The sequence below is a fragment of the Lagenorhynchus albirostris genome, chromosome 11 (genome assembly GCF_949774975.1).
Source record: "Lagenorhynchus albirostris chromosome 11, mLagAlb1.1, whole genome shotgun sequence".
Classification (NCBI taxonomy): domain Eukaryota; kingdom Metazoa; phylum Chordata; class Mammalia; order Artiodactyla; family Delphinidae; genus Lagenorhynchus; species Lagenorhynchus albirostris.
Window position 1 is genome coordinate 94,793,746 of NC_083105.1, and position 12,451 is coordinate 94,806,196.

Sequence of the window (12,451 nt, forward strand, 5' to 3'; positions counted from 1 at the left end):
AAAGACATAGCTCTTCTGTAAAAGACTGTAAGAAGGCACTGGTAGCAAAAAGAACACACTTCCTTTCCCCTCGCATCTGTACTTTGTTTCCCACAATCTGTCCTCCTCTGGTCTTTGAACTGGAGTTGTACAGCTGTTACACTAAAGCAGTTTGCTGGTGCCCACAGCTCACATCTGACTGAGTGGGACTTGAACCAGAATCTCTAGTTATAATGGGACAGACAGACGTTCCTGATGTTTTTTTCTCCTTGACCAGTTAAAATTTCAAACGGACTTTTGTTTCCCACTTACACACAGGGTGTACGATGGGATTCCCTACCGCGAGTTGTTCCTGAGCCGGGACCTCTTCGGCTTCCTCCCTAAAGCTGCCGTGCCCGCGCCTTCCCCATTTTAAACAGGGTGCGGCCAGCTTTTTGGGTGGTAGCTTCTTATTTCAGTCTTCTAACACGCACAGTTGGCTTTCCTGGGCTGCCTTGCTGTTCTGCCCGTCCCCAGGACTACTGCCACTTTCTCTGGTGTTTTCGTACGAGAGTTAGGCTGTAGCCTGGACACCGTATAGCCAAATACTGCTTTCAGGTTTCTCTGTGATCTAGGAAGACAAAGGCTCATGTCGTCAAAATGATCAGTGAAAGTATTTATTCAGGGTCCACGGTGTGTAGAACGCCATACAGAGTGCAGGTTGGTTAGACAAGACCTGTTCCTGAGACGGTAATTCGCAAACAAGGTGATTCAGGCAGGAGCGAGAGCCGGCTCCGGACCGGGAGGATTCGCATGCCAGGTCTTCGCCTCACCGGCCGGAGCCACGTGCCCCGAATCTGCTTCACCTGCAACCTGAGATGATTCCTGCCCCCTAGTGTTCTTGTGAGGCTCCTGTGACGTGGCCTTACGCCAGGCACCAAGAGCAGTTCCTGGTTTATAGGGACACTGTTATTGTCACCACCGGGTAGGGTGTACAAGGGTCTGGGGTGAGTGGTGGGTACATTGGGCGTGGCTGGCTGAGGAAGGCTGGCTGGAGGAAGTAGGTCAATTCTGAAGGCAAGGGGAGTGGCAAATGCAAACTCACTCATTAAATTGACTTCAGAAAGAAAAATTACAACTCCTTTATGTACATTTGCAGTGCCTGTGTGATTTAATGGGACCTCTGTCCTCAGCCTGAATGAACGTGGGCAACCTGACCAAACAGAGCAGTTGTATTAAAGCTGTATTCCATATATTACTCCACAGTCTGTATCAACAGAGTATAGAGCCCATATTTAGAAATTAGTCCAACTACGGGGCAAAGTTGTTTCATGGTTTAGGAGAAGGAAACAAAGGGGGAAAAAAAGTGAATGCAAATCATAGCAGTAAAATTAAGATTTATTTTTTGACTCACAAAAATTATTTTTGAACACTTTCTTGATTGTGTTTTGAAACCAGAATCTATTTTTTAATTTCTTAGGGGGTAATCTTTTCTACTTTACAGCTGAACCCTTTTTTATACCCAGCCTGCTACATTCAGTGTAATTTCCCTACTTGAGGCCAATTAGGAGAAAGGACAGTTTGAATTAGTGAAAGATATACATTACAGGCTGGGGGGTGGGCAACAACTTTACTGAGATATAATTTATATACCATGTGATTTATAAGTTATTTTTAATTGAGATATAATTGACGTATAACATTATATATATAATGACGTATATGTTATACGTCATTATATAATTGACATATAACATATTTCAAGTATATTAGTTTCAAGTAACATTATATCCAACATTCAGTATTTGTATATATTGCTAAATGATCACAATAAATCTAAGTTAACATCTACCACCATACATAGCTACTCCTTTTTTTTCCTATGATGAGAACTTTTAAGATTTCTCAGCCACTTTCAAATATGCAATACACTATTATTATCTATAGCCGGCATGCTGTACATTACATCTCCATGACTTACTTGTTTTGTGACTGGAAGTTTGTACCTTTCGACCACGTTTACCCCTCCCCTCCACCACCTCTGGCAGCCACCACTCTGTTCTCTGTACCTATGAATTCAGTTTCTGTTTGTTTTTTAGATTCCACATGTAAGTGAGATCATACAGTATTTGTCCTTCTCTGTCTGACTTAGTTCGCTTAGCATAATGCCTTCAAGGTTCATCCTTGCTGCCGCAAATGGCAAGATTTCCTTCTTTTCTAAGGCTGAATAATATTCCATTGTGTACATAATACCACGTCGTCTTTATCCATTCATCTGTCAGTGGGCACTTAGGTTGTTTCCATGTCTCGACTTCTGTAAATAGTGCTGCAGTGCACAAGGGGGTGCATGTGTCTTTTGGAGATAGTGTTTTTGTTTCCTTCGGATAAATACCCAGCAGTGGAATTGATGGATCAGATGGCAGCTCTATTTTTTTTTTTTTTTTTTTTTTTTTGCAGTACGCAGGCCTCTCACTGCAGTGGCCTCTCCCGTTGCGGAGCACAGGCTCCGGACGCGCAGGCTCAGAGGCCATGGCTCACTGGCCCAGCCGCTCCGCGGCATGTGGAATCCTCCCGGACCGGGGCACGAACCCGTGTCCCCTGCACCGGCAGGCAGACTCCCAACCACCGCGCCACCAGGGAAGCCCGGCAGCTCTATTTTTAATTTTTTGAGGGACCGCCACACTGTTTTCCATAGTGGCTGTACCAGTTTACATTCCCATAAACTATTATTTTAAAAATAAGGTAAAGTAAGGGAACTAACGTTTATTGAAACTTCTTGTATATTATGTGCCACTTTATCCTCATAACAGCTTTACAAAATAGAGATCGTTAGCCCTGTTTTACAGGTAAGGAAACTAAAGCTGAGGGAGGTCAGGTAGCCCCTCCAAGGTCATTCAGGTGGCGGACAGTCACGTGCTGAGCCAGGCTCCCAGTTTTCTGGGACTGGTGCCCGTGTGCTTGTCCTGCACACTGAGTTCACCCACAGTAACAGGAGGAAGGAGGGTTTAGAGGCACGTGTGCTGGCAGAAAGGGAAGTGGTGGTAGAAGTTTATCAAAACTTCCTTCTGACTGTTTCTGTTTTCTCCATGAGCAGAGAGAGAGGGTGAGGGAGGACATATGGAGGGTTTGAAAAGAACGGGGAAGGGCTGGAATGGCATCCAGGCTAGAGGCCAGGTGAAGACCAGGGGCATGGAGTGCCCGCTGGGGAGCGTGGCTGGAAGGGGGCCCGGCAGCAGCGCTGCTGAGTGTTCTTCTCGGGCCACGTTCAGCTGCCTGCGTGCAGATGCAGACTCGATGGCAAGCCAGGTTCATCCAGGGCTGTGATCTTGCCAAGTGAGTGTGAAGAGGTGACGGAGGGACCCAGTAATTGAGGGTGAAAGCGAGGGAGGGATTCCAGGTGACCCTCGAACAGTGAGGGGGTTAATCCTCGTATCGTTTATGGTCGGCCCTCCCCCTCCGCAGGGCCTCTGCAACCTCAGACTCAACCAGCTGTGGACCCTGTAATACTGTAGTGTTTACTGTTGAAAAGCATGCACGTATAAGTGGACCCGCACAGTTTAAACCTGAGTTGTTCAAGGGTCAACCGTGTAATGACTGGCCACAGAATTTAAGCTGGGCCAGGAAGCAAGGACAGACGTCATGAGGATGAAGGACAGAGAGGAGGCTGAATGAGGTCCTGGGGGGATCGAGGGACGCCAGGAGTAGTGGTGGAAGGCAGTAAGCTGGAAGGAAGGAGGCGGCGTCCTGCAGCGCGTTGTGTGAGGTTATGGTTACTGGTAATGGCAGAGACCGGACCGGGCCTCGGGAGGGAGTGCTCAAGGTGAGGTGCTCAGAGAACCCAGAGGCCACGGTGTCGGAAGGATATTTGAAGGCCAGAGAAGAAAGATTACGTTATCAGTAGGAGGCACGTGTTAGCCAGTGTTAGCCGACTGAGCACAAAGTTGAGCCAAATATGCAACAGCATGAAGGCTCTCTGGAGGCCTAAGGATTACGGTGTTTAATGACGGGACAGAGTCATACTGAGTTGTGTACGCTTTACACAACACACTGAAACAACGCTGAACGAATTACGTAAATTTCTTAAAATGTGGTAGGAAGTCACAGACCTCCATCTCTGAGTAAAAGCAGTCATGATTCTATAAAACAAACCCGTTCTTCATACTTGTGGTTCCATCCCAGTTCTTGCCGTCAGGAGCATTGACATAAGATGCCCTCTTGGCCACTTACATGCCCGGCCGTGAACATCATCAGGAGAGAAGGGAACAGAACGGTCACGTGACAGTCACGTGACGCCTTAGCTGACTGCAGCCCCCGCCCACCCCTCTGCTCTGCCGCCCTCGGCAGGTGGGCGCCTGTCTCCTGGCAGCAGTGGGCTCCGGGCCGTCACAGGGCTACTAACCCCATTTGAACAGTTTACTCACCAGGACGCAATTGTGTTTGTTCTCGGACCTGTTTAGGCCAATGTACTTGTTATCATAACGATGTACGTTAGTTAAAATATTGCATACACGGATGAAATATGAATGAGGAAAGAGAGTTGTTTTTCTATGACCTAAGCTAAGTGGTTTCAAAAGATTCGGGAAAGGGACTTCCCTGGTGGCGCAGTGGTTGGGACTCCGCACTCCCAGTGCAGGGGGCTGGGGTTTGATCCCTGGTCAGGGAACTAGATCCCGCATGCATGCCGCCACAACTGAGGGGCCCATGTGCCTCAACTGTGAAGCCAGCGAGCCATGATTAAGGAGCCCACAAGCTGCAACTAAGGAGCCCGCCTGTCGCAACTAAGACCCAGTGCAACCAAATAAATAAATAAATGTTAAAAAAAAAAAAAAAGATTCAGGAAAGACTGATTGCTCTACGTTTTTTTCTGTCTTACTAGGCAGGGGAAGGCAGCCGTAGAATATTTAGGGGACAGTCATAATCTAGAAGATTCTGTCCTGATTTATTGCTTTACTAGTTCTTGCTCTTTAAAGAATGGAAAGTATAAGTGGTAGATGCATTTGGTTGTGATTTTCTTAAGAACTCCAGTCAGCTAACCTATTTTAAAAAAAACACCAAGAAATTAGTGAATTAAAGTACATTTATTTGTTTTGAGTTAAAATGTTTTACGTATATATGTAACATTTTTAACGGTTTCCTCTTTTAACTCATTTTTTCCACTGATGTATAACTACCATTTTTTTCTCATTTCATTTTGCGGTTAAATTATTTTATTATCACTCCATTTCAACACATTAATGTCCCCTCCCCCCTTACATCAGTTATCTAAAATAAAGCTACTACTTAAGTGCATCTCTTCGTGGCACACCGTTTTATACGTGGAGAATATTGTTGAGACATAAACAACATTGTAGGCTTGGATGACTGATGTTTCTTACGTGAGGTCAGAACTGCCCCTTTTTCGTGTTTCCTTTCCATCGGGCCATGACCACTGGGCACGTGGCAGCAGTGGCGTGAGGCTGGGGGACGTGCACGTGGGCAGCCAGGCCTCAGCCGGGAGCAGCAGATGCCAGTGTGAACACGGCAGCAGGGCCACGCTGTGATGCCCGTGGCTGCAACTGAGGTGACAATCAGGGAAGAAAGAGGTAAAACAGGTGATTAGTCTCCTCCAGTAGCCATCAAGTGTCCTGAGTTACGTCCATGCCCAGAGGGGTGCTCCTTTATGTCCGAACTGGTTACAGTTAAAAAGGGTGAAAAAGGATGCAGTTAAAACTTCATATTCTGTTACTTCATTTGGTTAAAAAGAAAGTCTGTATGTAGGCGAGTTACTTTATTGCTCCATCTAATTTGCTTTAAAAAGAACTTCAGTAGAGAATGGCAGTTAAGAGGACGGATTCTGGAGATGAGAATATGCTTGGATTTGGATTTCTACTCTGGACCACTTGTTAGCTGTATAACTTTGGAAACATTCCATGAACTCTCTAAGCCTCAGTTTCCTCATTTTAAAAATGAGAAGAAGAATAGTATCCATCTCAAAGGGTGGTTGTGAGGATTAAATGAGATGGTCCATTTAAATGCTTAGCACAGTCCCAGGTACACAGTAGGCACTCAGTAAACGTTAGATGTTGTTTATTAATGTGTACCATAGTAGTATATTGTTAATATAACAGAGCACCTGTAGCAAAGGTGCCCAACACATTTTTTATTGAATTTAGGTTTAAGTGGTCATTTCTACAGAATGTAGACTATTAGGCTAATTGTCAGAAGTGTACATTATTCTAGACTTTGTGTGGGGAAATCACATTTGATGCTCACTACTGACTTGTCTCACGTTAGTGTTGTCATTTGTGAGCATCGCCTGTGGTCTTTTGTGTAGAGTAGGTAACGCTGCCCGTGTCAGCCTCTCTCCTCAGAAACTCCTGTGTCTTTATTATCGTACTACTTTTAATTTAATAAATCTCTGTTGATGGAAAGGAGATGGAAATGTAAAAAGGTTCCTTTCTTTAAGGAGCGTTCATGAGAGAGGCATGAAAGACTTTTATCTCCAGTAATGCTGCCGTTCTTGCGTGGGAAACGCTGTGGTGATCAGACAGTGGTAGAAAACAGTATGACCTTCGCTCGTGTACAGACGTTTAAAAGTTGTAAACACCACTGAGATCTAACGGGAGCCTACGAGACCTTCGGAAGGCGCGGGTCAGTCACTCTAAGAAGCTCGCCCAGCTCCACAAGCTGTTTCTTGACTCTGTCGTCTGATAGCCGAGAGGGCTGCACACCTGATCTGGATTTACTCAGTCTACTTTTCTGTAAAACAATATATTTATTGCGCTGAATGTGGTAATTGAAGGGATGAGCGCGTTGGCAGGAGGCTAAGATAGGGAGAAAATGACCGTCCTTCGGGGAGTTGGAGTTGGAACAGACCTGTAGAGGAGGTAGCATTCCAAGAAAAGGAAGACGTGACCAGAGTTGCTTCGAAGAGAATGATTTCAGGCCAGGGACATTTCCTGAGAGGCAGCAATGGATGACTAAATGGAGTGGGTTGTATAGGCTTGCCTGGAAAATGGTGGACGGGATGTTAGCTGAACAAACACGTACCGAGTGCAGCTATGTACCTGGTGCTGAAGGGAGAAGAACAGGCAAGCATCTGGCCAAGACCTCACTACTTCACTGCTTAATAGGAGAGACGAGGGAATCTGCTAATGTGCTCGGTGCTTTACTAATAGCACGTCCAAAGTCCTTCGGACGGGCAGGGAACAGAATGGTTAATTACGCACCCGTAGGAGGGCTTCATAGTAAGGTTAACTTAAAGTAGAAGAGTGGAAGAGTCATCAGGAAGAGGAACAGGGCCTGCTGAGCTCAGAAACGGTGCGAGCAGCATCGGGGAAAGGGGATGCGCTGTGACGGGGATTTGGCGATGGTACGGAACAGGAGCAGGCAGTGAGACATGATGAAACTAAGTGTGGAGAAAGCACGTAGCTCGCGTTTAATTACAAGAAAGATTACTCCGGTTGTTGTTTGGAGAGGAAAACACCGCAAACTTCAAGAGCTCCCTGTTGGCTCTTTTGCTACCATGGTGAGGGCTTACCCCTGAGCAGCGACTGGGAATAGAGAGAAAGGGTGGACGGGAGGGGCGATACCAGGAGGGTTTGGCAACATTAGGATGGGGGTGGTGAGGAAGAAAAACAGGATGAAATGATCCCATTTTCTAGCTCAAGTGTCTGGGTGGATGTTATTACCAAAAACCGGTTTTGGATTACAGAGAGGAAACAAGAATTTGAGGCAGAGAAGGGAGAAAGAGAATGTGCTGTGTTTCTGACATTTTGAGTTTGAAGGTCCTGAGGAACATCCAAATAGAGATACCAGGAAGCAGCTGGAAATGACGTCAGAAATTAAAGAGGGCGTGTGTGTGTGTGTGTGTGTGTGTGTGTGTGTGTGTGTGTGTGTGTATTTAAGAGTCATCAGCATGTAGAGGTGATAATTAAAACTACGGAGGGGGCTTCCCTGGTGGCGCAGTGATTGAGAGTCCGCCTGCCGATGCAGGGGACACGGGTTCATGCCCACGTCTGGGAAGATCCTATGTGCCGCGGAGCGGCTGGGCCCGTGAGCCATGGCCGCTGAGCCTGCGCGTCCGGAGCCTGTGCTCTGCAACGGGAGAGGCCACAGCAGTGAGAGGCCAGCGTACCGCAAAAAAAAAACCCCAAAAAAACAAACAAAAAGAAACTACGGAAACAGAGTCAACCTTCAGAGAGAGTATTTACAGCCAGAAGATGGCCTAGGACTGTATCTTAGAGAATAACCAGCATGTTCAGTTTGGGAAGAAAATGTTCTCATTGTGTGTGCATATATTCTGAAGTCATAGCACAAAATAAACAAAACAAACAAACAAAAGTATTCTAGCATACTCCCAAATCTTGTAAATCAATGCACTTATTCATGCACTTTGGGGATTACATCTAACATGGTCATAATAAATTTACATAGTTGCCCAGGAGGGGCAAGTCATAGTAAACTGTCGCGGTTTTATTTTCTGTTCTTTGTTCTACTTCTCTCTCTAGTAATGAAGATAATAGAGAGTTGACTATATTAGTGATGTGTGATCTTTTAAACAGCCTATTTTGCCCTTAAAAAATTCTGCTTTAAAGCCTCAATAAATTTAAGAAAACTGAAATCATATCAGGCATCTTTTCCAACCACAACGCTATAAGGCTAGAAATCAACTACAGGGAGAAAACTGCAAAAAGCACAAACACGTGGAGACTAAACAATATGCTACTGAACAACCAGTGGATAACTGAAGAAATCAAAGAGGAAATCAGAAAATACCTTGAGACAAATGAAAATGAAAACACGACGATCCAAAACCTACAGGATGCAACAAAAGCAGTTCTAAGAGGGAAGTTTATGGTGATACAAATTTACCTCAGGAAACGAGAAAAATCTCAAATAAACAACCTAAACCTTATGCCTAAAGCAACTAGAGAAAGAAGAACAAACAAAGCCCAAAGTTAGTAGAATGAAAGAAATCAGAGCAGAAATAAATGAAATAGAGACTAAAAAAACAATAGAAAAGATCAATGAAACTAAAAGCTGGTTCTTTGAAAAGATAAGTGAAATTGATCAACGTTTAGCCAGACTCATCAAGGAAAAAAGGGAGAGGGCCCAAATCAGTAAAATCAGAAGTGACAAGGAAGTTGCAGTCTACACCACAGAAATACAAAGGATCATAGGAGACCACTGTGAGCAACTATATGCCAATAAAGTAGACAACCTAGAAGAAATGGACAAATTCTTAGAAAGATACAAATACAATCTCCCAAGACTGAACTAGGAAGAAACAGAAAATATGAACAGACCAATTACCAGTACTGAAATTGGATCAATGATTTTAAAACTCCCAACAAGCAAAAGTCCAGGACCAGATGGCTTCACAGGTGAATTCTACGAAACATTTAGAGAAGACTTAACACCTATCCTTCTGAAACTATTCCAGAAAATTGCAGAGGAGGGATCACTTCTGAACTCATTCTATGAGGCTACCATCACCCTGATACCCAAACCAGACAAAGATATCACAAAAAAAAAGAAAAAATTACAGGCCAATATCACTGATGAACATAGATGCAAAAATCCTCAACAAAATACTAGCAAATCGACTCCAGCAATACATGAAAAGCATCATGCATCATGATCAAGTATGCCAAGGACTCAGGGACTTTTCAATATCCACAGGTCTGTCAGCGTGATATATACCACATTAACAAATTGAAGAGTAAAAATCATATGATTATCTTAGTAGATGCAGAAAAAGCTTTTGATAAAATTCAACATCCATTTATAATAATAAAAAAAACCTCTTCTGAAAGTGGGCATAGAGGGAACGTACCTCAACATAATTAAGGCCATATACGGTAAACCCACAGCTAAGATCATACTCAATGGTGAAAAGCTAAAAGCATTTCCTCTAAGATCAGGAACAAGACAAGGGTGCCCACTGTTGCCATTTTTTTTTCAACATAGTTTTGGAAGTCCTAGCCACAGAAATCAGAGAAGAAAAAGAAATAAAAAGAATCCAAATTGGAAAAGAAGTAAAACTGTCACTGTTTGCAGATGACATGCTACTATACATAGAAGATCCTAGAGACGCTACCAGAAAACTACTAGAGCTCATCCATGAATTTAGTAAAGTTGCTGGATATGAAATTAATATACAGAAATATGTTGCATTTCTATACACTAACAACAAAATATCATAAAGAGAAATTAAGGAAACAGTCCCATTTACCATCACATCAAAAAGGATAAAATACCTAGGAATAAACGTACCTAAGAAGGCAAAAGACCTGTACTCTGAAAACTGTAAGACACTGGTGAAAGAAATTGAACACAACATGATGGAAAGATATATATATGTTCTTGGATTGGAAAAATCAGTATTGTTAAAAGACCATACTACCCAAGGCAATCTACACATTCAGTACAATTCCTGTCAAATTATCAATGGCATTTTTCACAGAACTAGAACAAAAAATTTTTTTAATTTGTATGTATGGAAACACAAAGACCCCGAATAGCCAAGACAATCTTGAGAAGGAAGAACAGAGCTGGAGGAATAAGTATCCCTGACTTCAGACTATACTACAAATCTACAGTGATCAAAACAGTAAAGTACTGGGAACGAAAACAGACACACGGATCAACAGAACGGGATAGAAAGTGCAGAGATAAACCCACACACTTATGGTCAATCTATGACAAAGGAGGCAAGAATATACAATGGAGAAGAAGTCTCTTCAATAAATGGTGCTGGGAATACTGGACAGCTGCATGTAAAAATATGAAATTAGAACATTCTCTAACAACATATACCAAAATAAACTCAAAATGGATTAAAGACCTAAATGTAGGACTGGAAACCATAAAACTCCTAGAGGAAAACATAGGCAGAACACTCTGACATAAATCGCAGCAGTATCTTTTTCGGGCCGTCTCCTAGAGTAATGGAAATAAAAACAAAGATAAATAAATGGGACCTAATTAAACTTAAAAGCTTTTGAACATCAAAGGAAACCATAAACAAAACAAAAAGACAATCTACAGAATGGGAGAAAATATTTGCAAACGATGCTACTGACAAGGGATTAATTTCCAAAATATATAAACAGCTCATACAGCTTAATTAAAAAAAAAAACAATCAAAAAGTTGGCAGAAGACCTAAATAGACACAAAGATGGCCAACAGGCATGTGGAAAGATGTTCAGTATTGCTAATCATTAGAGAGATGCAGATCAAAACTACAATGAGGTATCACCTCACACTAGTCAGAATGGTCATCATTATAAAGTCTACAAATAATAAATGCTGGAGAGGGTGTGGAGAAAAGGGAGCCCTACTACACTGTTGGTGGGAAGGTAAATTGTTACAGCAACTACGGAGAACAGTATGGTGGTTCCTTAAAAAACTGAAAATAGAGCTACCTTATGATCCTGCAATCCCACTCCTGGGCATATATCTGGAGAAAACCATAATTTGAAAAAATACACGCAACCCACTGTTCATTGCAGCACTATTTACAATAGCCAAGACGTGGAAGCAACCTAAATGCCCATCAACAGATGAATGGTTAAAGAAGATGTGGTGTATATAGTGTAGTATAATATAATATAATGTAATATAATATATAATATAATGGAATACTATTTAGCCATACAAAGGAATGAAATAATGCCATTTGCAGCAACACGGTTGGACCTAGAGATTATCATATTAAGTGAAGTGAGTCAGAGAAAGAAAAATATGATATCACTTATGTGGAATCTAAAAAGAAAAAAGGATACAAATGAACTTATTTACAAAACGGAAATAGACTCACAGGCATAGAAAACAAACTTATGGTTACCAAAGGGGAAAAGTGGTAGGGAGGGATAAATTAGGAATTTGGGATTAACATATACACACTACTATATGTAAAATAGATAAACAACAAGGACATACTGTATAGCACAGGGAACTATACTCAGTATCTTATAATAACCTACAATGGAAAAGAATCTAAATATATATATATATATGTATAACTGAATCACTTTGACATACAATTGAAACTAACACAACATTGTAAATTAACTATACTTCAGTTTTAGATTCTGCTTTAAACTTAAGTCTTTACATGTCATTTTGCTAGGTTTATTGGATTTCACTGATTGAATGTAGTCTGATTGTCTCAAGGAAACTAGTCATTTTAATCATGCTAAACTTTTCTCTTTAAAAATGATCATGCTAGTATGTTATTAGTTACTTTAATTGCTCTTTCCCTCCCTAGGAGCTGATGCAACAGAATGGGATTGGTTATGTGTTAAATGCCAGCAACACCTGTCCCAAGCCTGACTTTATCCCTGAATCTCATTTCCTGCGAGTGCCTGTGAATGATAGCTTTTGTGAGAAAATTTTGCCGTGGTTGGACAAGTCAGTAGATTTCATTGGTAAGTAGCTCAAGTAATATTACAAGCCCTTTGGGTTATAGTCTCATGTAGAGGTATATCCCTCCCTCCCTTCCTCCCC

General features: G+C 42.4%; 1 protein-coding gene across 1 annotated transcript in view; it reads left to right on the forward strand.

Moving 5' to 3' along the window:
* The window catches only part of DUSP16 (dual specificity phosphatase 16), an 85,577-nt gene that overhangs the window by 59,539 nt on the left and 13,587 nt on the right, over window positions 1-12,451 (forward strand). Inside the window, exon 7 of the mRNA XM_060166855.1 lies at window positions 12,213-12,372. Within this exon, the coding sequence (XP_060022838.1) occupies window positions 12,213-12,372 (160 nt within the window). The remainder of the gene's footprint in view (window positions 1-12,212; window positions 12,373-12,451) is intronic.